The sequence below is a fragment of the Chaetodon trifascialis genome, chromosome 9 (assembly GCF_039877785.1).
Source record: "Chaetodon trifascialis isolate fChaTrf1 chromosome 9, fChaTrf1.hap1, whole genome shotgun sequence".
NCBI classification, from domain to species: Eukaryota; Metazoa; Chordata; class Actinopteri; order Chaetodontiformes; family Chaetodontidae; genus Chaetodon; species Chaetodon trifascialis.
This window is the reverse complement of record NC_092064.1, coordinates 17,480,374-17,496,790: the sequence shown is the minus strand read 5'-3', so window position 1 is coordinate 17,496,790 and position 16,417 is coordinate 17,480,374. Positions and strand designations below refer to the sequence as shown.

The window sequence follows — 16,417 nt, the reverse complement described above, 5'->3', positions numbered from 1 at the left end:
CAATGTAATCAAATGTTATTCAATACTTCATTGAGAATTACAATAATCAATGGTGAATAACAGCTCATCAGCTAAGACTCACTTGCAGCATTGCTTTTTAATGTTTCGTCCTCCAAATTTAGGCTTGTCGAGACAGTTGGTACAGACACCACAATCTTCTGGAACTTGGCAGCCTGAGCATTGGCCACAGCGTCGCGACCGACGCCCCTTCTTGGGAGGAGCTTCTTGAACGGCCTTTTGCCGTGTCTCCCGTGGCTTTATGGGAGGGGACTGAGGCTCTGCCTCCTCTGAGCCTGCTACCGATGACTTGTCTGCAACAGGAGATACATGGAACATATCATCTTTACTGGCACACAGTAGGACAGTATTTACTCGACTCATTAGGGTTTAAGACACAGAAATGTTTTTGAGTCTGGTCAGAAAAAGCACAGCAAAAAAGTCTTTTGCACACTGAACTGAACTGATTCAGCCAATCAATCAGCCAAGTGACATACTGTACGTTGCCTTGAATGATAGCACTTCAGTCTAGTACAGTCTAGTACAATCTCCTCTAGACATGCACTCTTTCTCCTGCACTCTTTACATTTTTTCTCAGCTGTGTGAACAGTAGTCTATAGTTTTACACACACACACACACACACACACACACATACATACATATATATAATGTGAGATCACAGACCTCAGAACACAGATGTGCTCAGATTAAACGACCAGGCAAACATGGGAATGATATAATTGAGTTAAAGACATGTCACTGACATCAGGTCCTCACAAGGATTCACATGTTCCAACATGGCATGAAAGCAGTCAAAATAACAGGAACAGGGCAGCCAAACTCTGCTCCTTCCATCACCACTTCACTGTGTACTTGTGCTCTCATTGATGACTGGATTTCTCTGCTCTTGTGATTAGTCTGTCATCACCGCACGCTGCAGAACTTTTTCAGGACTCGAGCAGATGTTGTGTCATAAATAACAACCGCGCAACTTAATCAGACTGCTTTACACTGACTCTATAAACACATCACCCTACCATGACAGGGCCAAGCAGTGGCGCTTACCAAGTCCCCCACTCAAAATAGTTTTGTGTGAAGTGGCCTGATAATGCGTTGTTAGTGTTTTCAGCTTTAGAAATTCTAATTTTTTTAGTTCTTTTATACTATCTATATTAAAACTGTTAAAAAGCCAAGAATAAGTATGACCTATTGACCTGCTGAACTATAACATCTGGTAATTCTGTTAAATGTGAATTAAAGTCCATTATCATGCCCAGGCTGTAGACAGTTATTCATTACATTTACACTCCACACAGGCGAGTCAATAAACTTTAAAAGGGTGTAATCCACATGCAGGTCAAGGTGAGGTAAGCTGCGTGTGCCTCACCATCGTTCCCCATGGAAGATAGGATCTTCTCTCTCTCCTCCCAGGGCAAGGCACTAAGTGTGGGCATGTCGTCAGGGAACACTGCCCGATTACGGCCGAGAGCCACAGCTGCACGACGACATACATGCTTGATGCGTGGACCACGGACTGAGGTCTCTGACGAGTCACTCTCTTGACCCTGCTCACAAGCACACATGACCGCAAAAAGGGAAACAGATATTTGAAGAGCATGCTTCATGATAACAGCACATAAACAGACAACAGCACATTGGCACAAATGTACATTGCAACAAGCGGACATTTTAAGATGTTGCCCATGTCCTTACGAGGTTAATTTCATTTATAGTGACTGTTTCATGAAACCAAATAAATGTTTATCTCTGGAAAATGCCCAATGATGAGGACAATGAGGCGGCAGTGGAGAATGTACAGGTACTGTCAAAACTGGAGTTTGGGCCGCAGCTATGACGGGCTCAACTGGGACAGGGAATTTTTCTCTTGAAAATTTGTAATGACTATAATAAATAGGAACGGGGGAGAATATTCTGTTACAATACTTTCAAAAGCATGGCCAGTGCTGCTTTCTGCATAATGTATGAGGCTAACAGAATTCCCCTTGAGCAACACCCTCTGTGGGACTTTCCTATCATCAAGTTTCACTTTGAGTACAAACACAGATTTCTATTTATAGCAAAAATTCATAGCATCATGTCAAAATCGCTTGTGGCTATATGATGAGAATGAGAGGAACAGAAGTTTTTTTTGAGGAGACACAATAACTGTAAAAGCAAGTCTTGAAAGGAAAAACTGACCTGGACCTTTGTCTGGTCGGCAGGCTTCATCTTACTCTTCTTGATCTCGAAGAGCTGGGCTTTGGCCTTCTTCAGTAATCCAACAACCCGCTTGTCGGTCACAGGCTGTTTCTCTGCTTGTGCCAACATTGATCCAAGAGAGGAGACAGGGAGTTGTTGTCTGCCTGGCTGCCCTGGAAGGCTTGCTGTCTGCTGGCTAGGAGCACTTTGTTTCTCTTTCTCCTTTTCCCCATCCTCAATCTCTGTTCCTTTCTCAGAAGGTCTGCCTTTCTTAGACAGACGCCCCTTAGCAATGGACACAGGAACAGTGGAATGGAGCCCACGCACATCTGAGGAAGCAGTGTCAGAACCAATGTCAACCGATGTTGATTTTTTTCTCCCTGGAGCCTTTTTTGGAGCAAGAGATAAGAGAGCATCTTCTGAGTCCCTCCCATCCACAGTAAACAGGCTGGAAGGTGCACTGGGCGAGCCATCTGGTGTAGAAACCTTACTTCTTTTCTCCAAATCCTTCCTCCCTTCCCTCTTATTCTCCTTCTCTTTCTCTCGATTTTTCTCGGAATCCCTTTCTTTTTCTTTTGGAGCAGGTTCCTGGGGGGCTGACAAGCTTTTTTCCTTACCTCCTTTCCCAGCTCCTCGCCCCGTGTCCTGGGCACTGGAAGGAAAGAGGGGGAAAAGTGGGGAAGAAGAGGACGATGTAGCTGACAATGGAGGTGGGTTTCCAGCAGCCCCTCTCCTGTTATCAGGTGTCCCTTGTGAGGCAAGACCCAGGGATACAGTGGAGAAGGTGCTGAAAGGAGCAGGAGTTAAGGCACTAGTGGCTAGTGGACTTGCAGAAACCCCTGGCAAAGAGCTGGGGTTACTATTGGTGACAGAGCCTGTCAGCGCAGACATGTCAGATGAACCTTTTCCCACAGACATGTGGCCTCCTATTTGGCTGCTGCGTCTGGTCATTGAGTGGGAAGGAGACCGTGGATGACCACGTGGTGTTCCCGAGACCAGTCGTCTCCTACGTCGTGAGGTTCTGCTGGAGCTAGAGGACGTCTGGTGTGGGGACAGAGAGCCAGGGCTGCTTCCAGAAGATGACTGCAGGGTAACGGACTCAAATATCCGAGAGTGGGCCTCGCTGGGTGTGAAGCGCGGAGCACGAAGCAATGGGCTGCGCTTCTGGAGTGGTGCATCAAAACGCGATGACGAGGGATGTTGGTGGTGGGTGTGTGGGTGAAGAGGGGCAAAAAGGCGAGTCCCTGTTCCTGTTCCGCTGCCTGATGCAGGGAATGCAACTGGAGCAGCTCCCCCTGCTCCACTAACACCTTGGGGCAACAGCCCCACATCTTCAGCTGTGAGAGGAGGAGGACGGAAGTTGTCAAATATGGGCTTGCGGATGAGGCCCTCCTTGGCATATTTAGCTGAGGAAAAGTACTGCTGTTCAGGGTGGGACAGGGACGTCCAGCGGAAGGTGGGCTCTCTCAGAATGGAGCGGCTTCGTTTGTCTGACAAGCTGGACAGCACTGACGGTCCAGACAGGAAAGGAGGGATAGGGTGAGACATCCAGGGTGACTGCGGGTGGTGTTCACTGATAGCAGCTGTATTGGAGGAAGCTGACTGGGGGGGCTGTGGAGGGGTGAGAAGGGGGGGAGGTGGAGGTGAAGAAGAGGAGGAGGCTGTCGATGAAGCCTGCTGGGAATTTACAAGTGCAGAGGAGGACATCAGCACTCCTGTTGGTGGGCTGATGATAGGCTTTTTAGCCCCAGTGGTTAGAGTCTCTCTCACCCTCTGGCTCTGACTTCCCCGGCCGACCCCCTGTCCTCTTCGGCCTCGTCGATTCCTCTCTGCCAACACGTGCTCTGGCTCTGGCTCGGAGGGAGGAGAGGGAGGCCGTGAGCTGTGTAACAGGTTGGCAACCCTCTCTCCCTGCGAGGACGGAGAGTGATCCTCTGGCTCTGACAAAGCCTGTGTGGCCTCAGAGGCCTGGGAGTCGCATGATGAGTCATCCAAGCTGGGGCTGCTGGACCTGGAAGACTCTGCAGAGGAGAGCTGGGAGGAATGCTGTGACACAGCGCTTGAGCCGCAAGATGCCGCGCTACTGCTAAATCGCCCGTTGGCAGCGTTGTTGGTGTTGTTGTTGAGCAGACTGGCAGCTGTTGATGGGACACTGGGGGTAGGGGCCGGAGGTGGCGGAGGGGGGAGGCTGTCAATTGGAGCAGTGGTGCCAGTGCTAGTAATAGCAGGTGTAGAGGAGACCGGTACAGGAGAGGGAGAAGAGGAGGCAGTGGAGGTGGGTTGGGCAGATGTGGACACAGATGAGGGGGTCGTTTCTAACCGTGCCATCTTCATATGGGGCGGCGGAGTTCCAAAGCTGCCCTCATCTTCAATGAAGCGCTTGGGGGTTTTGATGATGCGAAGGGAGACAGTGCTGACCACAGGCATAATGAACTGCCTGATGTTCTTCAGTTGGGTCTTCCTAATGCCACCTTCAATGGTTCCTGCCCCACTACCCCCGATGGCTACAGCTTCTTTCTCCAGGCGCTTCTGCGCTCCTTTCTTAGCGCGCTGCAGCAGCTGTTTAGCAATGGTTGCATCAGTGCGTTTAGAAGAGGGAACAATTCTGACAGGCTTTCTATGGCGAGGACTTTTTCTGAGGCCCACTGTCTTGCCTGGCTTGGAGGGAGACAGGGAGACAGGTGGACTGGAAGAGTCCTGGTCCTCAGCACCATCCACATTCCTCAACATGGGCTGCTGAGGAGTGTGTGGTTCTGTGCCTCTATCCCCACCTCTGGCCCTAAAGGCCTTATGTTTCCCTTCCCCACATTCAATGGAGGTAGACAGCTGTGCAGCGGCAGCAGCAGCAGCAGCTGCCGCCTCAGCTTTGAGACGCTCAGCTGAGGGCGGTCGTCCACGTCTGCGTCGGGGTACACCAGGCAAAGTCTTGAGCCGTGACTTGAGAGGGGCAAGCTTAGTTGCTCTCAGCCTCTTCAGGTTGGTAACTTTGGATTCACCCCGCCCTCCTTTGGGAAGCTTTGCCTCAGTGTCATGTGGCTGAGCAGAGCCCAGTGATGTCCTCTTGGCGCCCTTTCTGTCCTTGTCCTCCTCTGTGTCCACCCCCAACTCAGACCCTGCCTGTCTACTGTCCTCCCCTGCTGCATGGCTGCCTGTACTCCAAGCTTTCTTGCTACTTGATGACGGAGGTCTACCTCTTCTCTTTTCCCCACTGCCAGGTGGCCTCCCAGGCAACCTTTTCACCTTCTCAGCTGGCCTTTCAGGGCCTTCAGGTTTTGCCTGTGTTGGGGAGGGAAGGGAGGAGGGGGAAGGTAGACATGCAGCAGCTTTCTGGGCAGTCAGGGCCCGTGGGGGACGGCCTCTGGGTTTCTTCTCCTGTATGGGTGGGCCTGCTGATAGAATCAGAGCATAGAAGCATTACATATGGACACCCTGTACAGTCATGGGCATAACAAGACAACAATAATGTCCCTGAAAGACCAGTGGGGAGTTATTTTTGAGTAACTTTACCTGAAGACGTTGTTGAAGGGCTCTGTATTCTTTTCTGCTCTGCAACCATTCCAAATCCTCCAAACGCTTCTTCCTACAAAAAAGACAAGGAAAACTGATCAATCTTTTGTGACCATACAATTGTAGATTACATAACAATTGTAATGCTTAAATACAGGGAAGAAGCAATAGTTGGTTAACAGCTCAAATTTATAGCATCCATTGTGGTACATAATTGTCAGTTGCCCTATATGTGCAACACTTGAGTCATTTTTGAAGTCAGACTCAGATGAAGACGAAGGCTTCAAGGCTATAATGATGTCCTCAATCTTACTTTCGCCTGCTGGCTTACTCTGGTGCTCTCATGTTTCTCTGGTTTTTTGGGATGACATGTCTGCAGTTGGAGAAGGCTCAAACCACAACAGACAGTCTGAATTGCAACAAACCAAATCTTACTGGGTGACTAACACAACACACAGCCTTCCTTCCTATTGCCTGAGGGAACAGTAAAATGCTAAGGTGAATGGTCATACGTACAACTAGGAAGACAGCCAGGCAAAGAAACACAAAGAAGAAGTCTATATTCTATAAACATATGAGTGGCCATAACCAGCTTTACATCCAAACCCTTTAAATGTAAAGGGTTTATCTTATGTACACTGACCATTTCAGAATATCTCAGATGAAGCTTATCCTAGCCATGGTTAAACTTTGATCAGTCTCAGCTTTACTTTGCTAGCCTCAGCTAGAATTCTAACAATGTAGTTTGCTAACATGTTTACATGGGCTCTGTTGGATGCTGACATACAGATGTTCTGCATGTATCATGTTGAACATGTCAGTATAATGTCTGGCATATGAACTTGCTTGCATGACAGTGTGCTAACTTCTCTCATGTTACCATGCTTGTGTTCTTTTTTTCTGTCATCATTCATTAGTTCTAGACTTTTTCTGAACTGAAGAAAAGGTTTGGCGTGTTAGCTACATTAAATTAAAGGGCCTCATCAAAGACATCCTCTAGGCACCATGAAGGTCTACCCCAAAATTCATCCAATTCATTCATCACATGGTTGGCAAGACTTTATCCTCCAATTTTGACAAAAGTGACACTCCCATTTTCAAAGTCTGACCTCATCCGGAACAGCTGACCTTTTTTCAGCTTTTACATGAAAAGGAAGACAGTCACATGCACCAGGAGTCCCATTCTTCTACTGACACACATGGAGTTCAAAGCATCCCTGTGAACAGGAATGGGAACTTGGGATTTATCAGTGTGATAAAGCACATTAAAGAAGTACCAAAAAAGACTCATCACCCATTTGTCAGGCACTGGCTCTTAATATGAGTGAAAAAGCATCTGACAACCTAAAATGGCAGATTAACTACAAAATATCCATATTTCAGAAACAAATCTAAGCAAATATTGTACGTGATATTTTGCCTATGGAATAACTCGCTTAAATGAGTTAATCTTCTTTGTGACTCAGTTTCAGTGGTGGTTGTTCAAGAGATGATGGATGTAAGTGTAAATGTAATATGTACAGACTGTACATTGATCCCTCCTCATGCCCGAATTAAGCCCTGAGATGCACAACAGAGAAATCACTCGAGAATGATTAACATCTTCAGTATCCTCTGTGTGCCACTACTTCTTCCAATCAGTGTGTGTGTTTAAGAGTAGAGGTGAGTATGTCATTTCATCATATTTATTTATAGCAGCGTGTGGGGATGCAGTTGAGGTCTCATTGGCCCAGTTTGTAGAGCAGCTGCTATCCAAGTGTAGTCCACACAAGTGTGTGCACATGACTACATGCAAGCTGATTTGCACCAGCTAACAGTTACACACATCACAATGTGAGTAACTGATACCTAAATGTGTCTGAAAAAGCTAATTAAAAAAACATAAAAAACACTAATGTCTGCTACAAAACTGCCTCTTTCATCTGCTCTACATATAAACAAACAACAATAACAGACAGTCAATACTGCTGTTTATCCTGGCAGGCAATACTAGTCTGAGCATCCTCCACTCCTCATCTCCTTACGCTTCTCTCTCCACTTTCAGTCTCTCTCCTCTTCCCCTCTCCTCACAGTAATACCAGCATCCTCTCCTCTCTGAGCAAGCGCTTGGTTGGTGTTGTTGCAGAGATGGGGGGGCGGAGTACCAAAGGAAGGCTCTGACTCGCTGTGATAGCGCGAGTAGCAGTCAATGACATCACAACACGCTTTTCTAGAGGCAAGTGCATAGAGTCGACTGCACAGGTTCACGTGCGCACACACTCATACATGCGCACATGTTCCTCCTGATTCTGTCAACCACATACACACGAGTTTACAGAGGGGGAAAAAAAACACACGCACACACCCTGCGCGTGAACCGCACAGCAAGATGTAAACAAGCAGAACATAGGAGCGAATATGCGGGGGAGGGGAGCACAGGCAAGGCAAGCAAGCAAACAAGAGTGAGAAAAGGAGGAGGGCTGTGGGAGGAGGGTGAAGAGGAGAGGAAGAAAGAGACAAGGAAGCAGCATCTTGACCACATGCACCACCAACAACAGAGGGAGCGCAGTCGTCTCTTGGGAGCACTGAGGATGAAAGGGGTTTGGGGTTTCAACATGCTCGTGCAGAAGCTTGCCAAATCCCAATCTAAACAGGCCTCCCACACACGACAAGGCTCCCCCTTTCCTCCCCCTTACGCCTGCTCTCTGCCATGCTCCCAAACACATATTCAGTCACTCACTCATTGCTTGCTCGCTCGCTTCCCGCCCACTGCCTGCCGAGCACAGAGCAGCAGCGTGTGAAACACAAGGCTCGCCATGAGCTCAGTAGTAGGGCAGGCACAGGGAGGTAACTTCAAGAAGTAAACAAACACTGTAGTAGACTAGCATGATAAGGTTCGTGTACCACCGCGCCAGCATAAGACCCCAGTTGCTCTTTTCTCCTTTATATTTCATCTCTTCAGCTGAGGAGTGTACAAGAACGTTCTTGAACGCAACTGTTCAAGTCCTTCTTTATCTTTGCTGGCTTTTATGCCACTCTCATCATGAAAACTGGAACTGTTTGACTTCCTGCTGGTCTGTCACATCTCCTCTAACTGATCAATGCATAAATGACTTGTTATAAAACACTAACAGACAGAGAAAAGGAAACCGATCTGATTCATTGTGGAAGCGACGTTATCATTTCCAAGAGGTGAAGGGACAGTCCCTGAAAGTTATGAGACGGATGTGAATTTGGTTTGAGGTATACATCTCTATCATTTTGACAGCACTTTTGCAAACTGAGAAAGCTAATGGGACTTTTACTGCCTTCCAAGACATTTAAGAGAACTTGAAATGGTTATAGGTGATGGCCTATAGATTAGGGACTAGTTTTCCGAGCAGGGTACAAAGCAAGCTTTAATGCAGAAAAAGTTATTCCTTGTTTGACAGGAATTGCATGCTCATTCTGAATTAAGTTACTTGATTATGGAATCCCAGATGAAGATTAATTAAGATTAACTCTAACACAGCTCGAGCCTGCAGGTGCTCATAAAAGCTGTAATGCATCACAAAAGGCCAATAACTTGGTGGAATCTGAGGAGTAAATGCAGACTAAATAAGAGAAGTGGATAAAAGAGCAAGTTCACAGAAAGAAAAAAAAAAGTCTTGATATGCAAAAACTTATCTTGATACACAACTAATTTGCAATAGCTATTTACGTTTACTGGCAACATTAAGGAAGTGGTGAGTTGCTCACATAGTGCATGAAATGTTAACGCTACATCGACTGGGAAGCGGGTGGATGTACAAAGGCTGGACCTTGGTTCACCTCCGGTGAAGTTAGTGCTTATCTGTAAAATTACACTAATGACACTAAGTTTAACCATGCTTTGATTGTATTTATTACAAACAGGAGGTATCCGTATATATACTACATTTTTCCAAAACAGTCCAAGCTTTCAACTGCATTTCCACTGTGGTCAAGTACTGAACCTCAACATTTAACTGAGTACCACTTGAAATTACATAAAATATAATGTCAGTCTTCCTTGCTCTTTTCTTTATATTTACCACTGACTGTGTCCATGTAAGTAATCAAATCTGTTTCCTAATAATATTCATTATTCCTGAGCTGTAGCAATTGGGTTTGAACACACAAATCTGGTATGGTCCTTTTGGAGCAGCTTGACAATACACAGGACTGATAAAATAGCACAATCTATGCTTTTTTCTCCCAATAAATGTTCACATGTAAATCTTTCTTTGGGCAGATGCAAAAGACACGGGGTAATGTGAGAAATATTTTCAGCTGGATCAGAGCCCCAGATGCTGCAGCTATGAGACATGTACCTCACCCACACCCAAACTGCCCCACGCCCCTGTATTTTACACCCTTTTCAACTGCCAGATACAATGAGTGCAAAATTCAATTCAACTTCAATTCATAGACATCACAAGCACCCCTTGATAACAAATGTAAGTATTAGAGGCACCAACTGTCATCAGTGTACAACAAAAAGAAATGTAGTTTTAAAGTTACCTACTCCAAGACAGGAAAACATCAGTACGAATAATGAGGAGGGAAAAGAGGACAGGAATGTGACTCAGACTGAGAGGGGGGATGTCAAATAGCTGTGTATGTTTTCAGGTTAAGACCCTGACAGTCAGTTTGATGTTAGAGAACACATCTTAAGAAGTTGTTCCTCTCTACTAGTCTGAAAACATTTTCTTGACACATTCCAGGAAGCTTTCCTTTTGGATTTACTGTACAGACACGATGCCTCATCCCTTCCTGGAATGTAAACTGGTGATGAGCTCATAGTCATATATGCCCCCTCTGATGACACATCTCTTTAAAAAGGCCACACAGGAATTCCAACAATTGCTCCAACAAATACTATTAAGCACACAAAACAGCGACTGTGAGTCATATCAAATTACATTTTAGTTAAAGGTCCAGTCTTAGTCACCAATTAGAACATCTTGTTTCCTCCACCGGAGTGAGTTGTACAGTGGTACTGCTTTATGACCTCTGTCAGCCCCAAGCAAAAGGTGGACATTTGTTTTTCCAAGTGTCCCAACACTAAGTGCAACGGTCTCACATTTGCTCGACAGCACACAAACCAAAACAAACAGTCTGTAGAGCAAGATGCCTCCTCTTCCTACACCTCGCTCACGAGGAGACGAAGACAGTCAGTGGACAAAGACAAACAGACTGATTGGCACGTGCGCCTGGTGTCTCTCTCACCCTCACAGACACACAGATACACACACCCACTAACACTCACACAGGCTGGCAGGCACCCACAAACACACCCCCTCCTACCCACCCAAGCAGGCAGCCTGAATTGAAGTTCTAATCAAAATAAAGACAAAGAAGACACGCCCACTCCTGAGTGCAATAAGGGACATAAAGTCTAAGGGACACACAAACACACACACACACACACACACACACACACACACACACACACACGCACGCACGCACGCGCGCACGCACACACACACACAAACAAAGAGTAAGAAAGACGACACAATTGCCGCCTTTCTCCCAGTCAGGCAACTCCGAAAGCATTCTGTTGTAGCAGAATAAAGCCATGGATGGGAGGGTCTGTGACTAATTCTCCTCCCAGCGTTGTCCCGTTGGGAGGAGGGGGGTCGCCCCGCACCCTTTGATATCCCTGCCTGTGCTCTTTCAGCCGCCCGCACTTTGTGAGAGCTAGAATAAAAGCAGACACAAAGCTTCCTGCTCCAATCCACACGCTGTCTCGGGGATGGGTAAGTGGGTGGGGAGGGAGAATGGGGGGTCTTCCATTTAAATAGGCCAAACACCTGCTGGACTGAAGCCCCTTCCGCTCAAACACACTATTTCTCTCAAACCAGTGAGGCAAAGAGACATTTGGGTTGATACATCTATTCAGCTGCACTTTTGTATGAATGATTAAACACTGGTAATAATATGTGAATGCAATTGATGCAGCAGAAGGCGAGATATAATGGATCAAGAACAAAAAGTGAAAATTATGCAAAGTCTGATTGGGTGGACAGTGGGGTTGGGGTTTAAGTTGTGGCAGTGGGGGTGATAAGGTCAGACGTTTACAAAAAAGTCAACATGGACCGCACTCGGCACCAAAACAAGCAACGGCAATTTGGCCGGATCAGGAAAATGAATTCCCTGAACACACACAAAAGCTAACAAATGCCTTCATTTGGACAGCAACAGCCAACAAGCACCCTTTTGAGCCACCCCAATAGGCTTAGTAATCCATTCCAAAGTGGCAGCTGTCAGAAGAAAAGTTGCTCTGCCTCTCAGACGGGGTTGTGTGTGTCTGAAGTGGATTTGGGTCTTTCTGTCTAGATGGAGGAAGGAGGGGTGGCCAAGTGTCCGGCTGGCGCTCTGTTCAGGGTCGCCCCGTGAGCTCAGCAGGCTGCAGTGAGCCTGAACAATCCTGCCCTGGTCTGGCCAGACAGGCAATACGCTGCTTTTCAATGAAACCACCATGCTGTGTCCGCAACGTCCATAGGCTTCAGGTTCCATAGGGATTTAATAGTCCAATCTGTCTCCACAAATCCGAAATACAGCTATACTCTCATTCACTGGAGCAGGGAAAGGTGGGACTCCGAATTACCTAAAAAGACACTGCCTTAAAGAATAATGTTTCATATAAAATCAGTGTTTCTCCAGAATATCATACAGCTGTGATGGAAAGCACAAATGTCTGGAAAAGACACTATGTCCTCCATCTTCATGTGAGTCAAGTTGCACTGAAATTTTAAGGCCTGTCCCAAAAACTGTTATATTATAAACCACTGTCTGTCTTTTAAAACAGGGGCAGGGGGCACTCAAAAAGCTTAAAAATAATTTGCACACAAAACTGCAATTTCAAGTAAAATGTGTTCTCCAGAACACAAATGCTCCTCAAAATCAATGAAAACACCATGCTGTGTCTGCACCTTCCTTGTAATTCTAGCTATGTAAGGATTTTATGATCTTGTCTGTTTCCACACATCCAAATACTGCAAACTCTTAATAATTGTCAGTCTTCAGGAGCAAAAGGTCAGAGGAACTCCTAGTTACTTACATGGTGATTTGCTTACTAATATATCACAGTTAAAATGCAAGATTCTTCAGAATATATAAGAAAAGTTCCCAATATTTTACGAAGTTTGACTGCTAGGCCGCAATATGAGCTATTACATCCTCCAAAGCATAATAAAAAAATTACATAAAAATCCAAGCATGTTTAAAATTCTGAATAAAAAAAAAGCATAGCTAATGCTTAACTATTATGCACGCAAATACTGCTGTGCTTCATCCAAATAAGCATTTTCATGTGTGCTCAGACTGGGAGCACTGGAGCTGGTGGTAAACATCCCCACACAGTGTACTCCCACTGCAATGAACGCATGCTGCTCATCATGAAGAAGGAAGATGGTAGTTCGCTAAGGCGAACACACCCCCACATCACACGGTCCGTCAAGAAGGGGCTCGTTGTTATTGTAGCCAGCCCTGCATGCGCACTGTCACTAGCAGGTCGCTTTCCTGTGATAAAACGAAGCGAATTCAGCCACCAACCCTTATCGATATACTCGTACTAGCATTTGAACACTGAAGAGAGTGATTTTGAGTGCGTGGCTGTGTGTCCGACGTCATCTCAAAGCATTATGAACCGGATTTTATTTTGGTACTAGCTACGCACTGGCTGTGTTGAGAAGGGGAAAACATGTCCACCTCCCATTTTCCTGTGCATCAGCAATAGCCCCGATGGCTAGCGTGGCGTAGTGCGTAGCATGGTAGCTGTCCTAGCTTAACATTCAACAGCAATGGAAATTATTTAGTTTAGAGTATGAGCCACGCCAACTTCAGCTACGACGCTTTGACCCGCTACGTAGCAATATGCTGGCCGGAGGTAAACACAGCAACCTCCCGAGCAAACCTGTAACTTCACATCGCTTACGACCGGAGAATAAATGTGTAGTTTTAGCTGTGAGATGTAGACAGCTAGCCTGCGAGCTAACCACTGAGCTATGTTAGCCAAGCCTCGCTGGGAGGCTGACACCTCACTGCGAACAGCCAGCCCCTGAGCTCGGGTTGTAAATACTAAGCTAATTAGCTGACGAAGATATCTTGTACAAGTGTGGAAAGCGAGCAGAGTGAAAAATGAACAACCTTTTCTAGAAGACGTTGCAGACAGCCGCTAAGTTCACGTTAGCTAATCACAAACCACAATTGTGTATTCTCGCCCCCTTCAAGTTGACATGTCTTGTTTTCAAACACCACACGCTACCTTGAAGGTCCCGTGCTATCAAACCACGAGGAAATGTCGTTATGATAAACACATGTGCTTAAATACTATTTCACTGTAGGCGATTAACACTAATGCTAATGCAGGACGACAACTTTTACTGTGTGTTGATGCACATGAATATGAAGGCATCCTGCCCAGCCTTGAAGGCTTCAGATCAAGCTAATGTCAAGTAGCTAACTAGTAAACCAGTCGTAACTGGTGAGTTACACTGGGCACGTTAGCAACCAAATGTGCAAGTACATGTGCTGTGTGTTACCTGCATTATGAGCTGTAATTAACAAGCTATTCACCAGATTTCTCCACAGTGTTTTGAACGGGCTAGCAGACTAATGTTAGCACCAGTTCATCCTTACTGTGTGGATGTAGCCTTTGCTCACACTCCACAGAGGTGGAGAAAACTTTTCTTTCCAGGAGGATTGTTGAGACCATAAATCGGATAAACCTTTGGTAGTCGTGTTGTTTCTGGCTCAAGTTAACATTACAACGCGTTGCTGTAGAGTTTAAGGCCACACAACCAACTCAAAGTTAACTGAGCATCCTGGAAATGACAAGTTTGCTCAGAGCCACACTTCGCGTTAGGAAAAGGAAAAGACGTTCAGCGTTTGGGCAGAGTGACCGTTAGCTCCTCATCTGAAATGTAAGAAACGGCTCCAGGTGGACCCCCACTCCGCGGCTGTCGAACCGATGCTCCCGGGTAACCATCGGGCTGCTCCTGTCCTCCCCTGTGCTTACCTCCCCGCTGCTCGAGTCGCTCGATTCCCCCAAAACATCCCGAAATTTCTGCAGGTTGCTCCCGATAACCGAAGAGACCTGTAGTGCAGCATCAAACCCGGGTCCGAGCCCAGATGCGTTGGGGTGGGCTCCCGAGATACTCCGCAGAGAGGCAGTAACCCTGATTCGGCCCGCTCTCCTCCCGGTACCGGAGTTGCTGCTCCCTCCGGGCCGAGCGGGGAACCGCCACCGACAGCTGTGCGCCATTTTACACTCTCTGCCTGTCTGCCCTGCGATCAGAGATACCTCGGTGGGCGGAACCCTAACCCAGCACTCCACATAAACAACCTCTACCACAGCGCTCCGCTCTCACAGGCCGACACATCGTTATGCATGTTGCGGGGCGGAACTGAAGAAACCCCGACAATGCATTTTCTCAGCGGCCCTATCCAGGCTTTGCATGGCTGAAGCCAAATCAGGTTTAGGGGCTTTGCCCGGGAAAGGAGCCTTGCACTTGAATCACAAGGAAGGACGAGACCGTTAGCACACAGTGTGATTTTTAAACAAGTGTGAAGCCTTTTATCAGCTGAAGCCAAAGTCCAAGATAACGCAAGACAAAAGTTAGTCTGAAAGCCAGGCAGCATATAGTTTATGTGTTAGGGCAGGGGCGTAGCAATGCATTCAGCAGCTCCAGAGAGAATATTGCTTTGCTTCCCCACTCCTGACAACACCACCCTTATGAACCACTTTCTACAAGACAAATATTTTTTTCCCCTCCAGTTCTTTTGTGCATGCATGCATGCATGCATGCACACATCCATCTCCTTGTTTAGGGAAGATGCAGTTACATAGAAAGAGGAGCATCATTCAGTGTTTTTTGTTTGTTTGTTTTGCTTTGTTTTTGTTTTTTTTAATGCTTCATATTTATTTAGGTAGACAGCTGGAGAGAGAGGATGGCATGCAGCAAAGGACCCAGGCTGCTGCCATGACTTTACCAGGTGAGCGACCAGGGCGCCCACATGCACAGAATGAAGTAATGAAAAGAGGATTATAGAAAGAGATACTTCATGTTTGGCAAATCATGTAGCTGTAGTGAAACACAATGAATTTAAGTTTTAAAAAAAAGGGGGAAATTAGATCAAACTTGGTGGAGATTTGACTGAGGTGGACTGATGTGGCAAAAGCCTACTTTATTAAACGGTAACATTAGTTTTCTTATAGTTTAATAATAAATAAATAATAAACATAACATATAGATGTCTTCCATTGACGTCCCGAGCACACTATGCTTGAAGCTTTCAGAATCTTAAGGCTTATTACACTTACTCATGATCAGATTCAGGACAGCAAAATTAGTGTTTGGACACACCTCATTCAATGGTTCTTCTTTATTTTTCTTTTTTTTTTTCTGGATAGTAGAGTAATACTGAAGACGTCAAAACTATGAAATAACACATCTGTAATTATACCGTAAGAAAAAAAAAGTTTAGACAAAGCAGAATATGTTTTATGGTTTAGATTCTTCAAAGTAGCCACCTTTTGCTTTGATGACAGGCATTACTTTAACCAGCTTCATGGGGTCATCACCTGGAATACCCTCCTTGAAGGAATCCCCACACACTGTATGGCGAGCACTTCCGGCTGCTTTTCCTTCACTCTGCCTCTAACTCATCCCAAACCCTCTCATTCGGGTTTCAGTCATGTGATTGTGGAGACCAGGTCATCTGATGCAG

General features: G+C 46.1%; 1 protein-coding gene across 7 annotated transcripts in view; it reads right to left on the bottom strand.

Annotated features, from left to right (window-relative positions):
• kmt2a (lysine (K)-specific methyltransferase 2A) overlaps window positions 1-14,976 on the bottom strand; it is a 39,738-nt gene extending 24,762 nt beyond the window's left edge. For 4 of the 7 annotated variants that reach the window (XM_070971122.1, XM_070971123.1, XM_070971126.1 and 1 more), the window contains exons 1-5: window positions 14,706-14,965; window positions 5,705-5,777; window positions 2,198-5,586; window positions 1,386-1,563; window positions 83-311 (exon numbers count right to left, since the gene is read on the bottom strand). In XM_070971122.1, coding sequence (XP_070827223.1) covers window positions 83-311; window positions 1,386-1,563; window positions 2,198-5,586; window positions 5,705-5,777; window positions 14,706-14,951 — 4,115 coding nt within the window. In that variant the 5' untranslated portion in view covers window positions 14,952-14,965. Of the gene's footprint in view, window positions 1-82; window positions 312-1,385; window positions 1,564-2,197; window positions 5,587-5,704; window positions 5,778-14,705 lie in introns of all 7 variants that reach the window. The other 3 variants (XM_070971125.1, XM_070971128.1, XM_070971127.1) reach the window with 2 other exon arrangements.
• Between the last annotated feature and the right edge of the window lie 1,441 nt (window positions 14,977-16,417).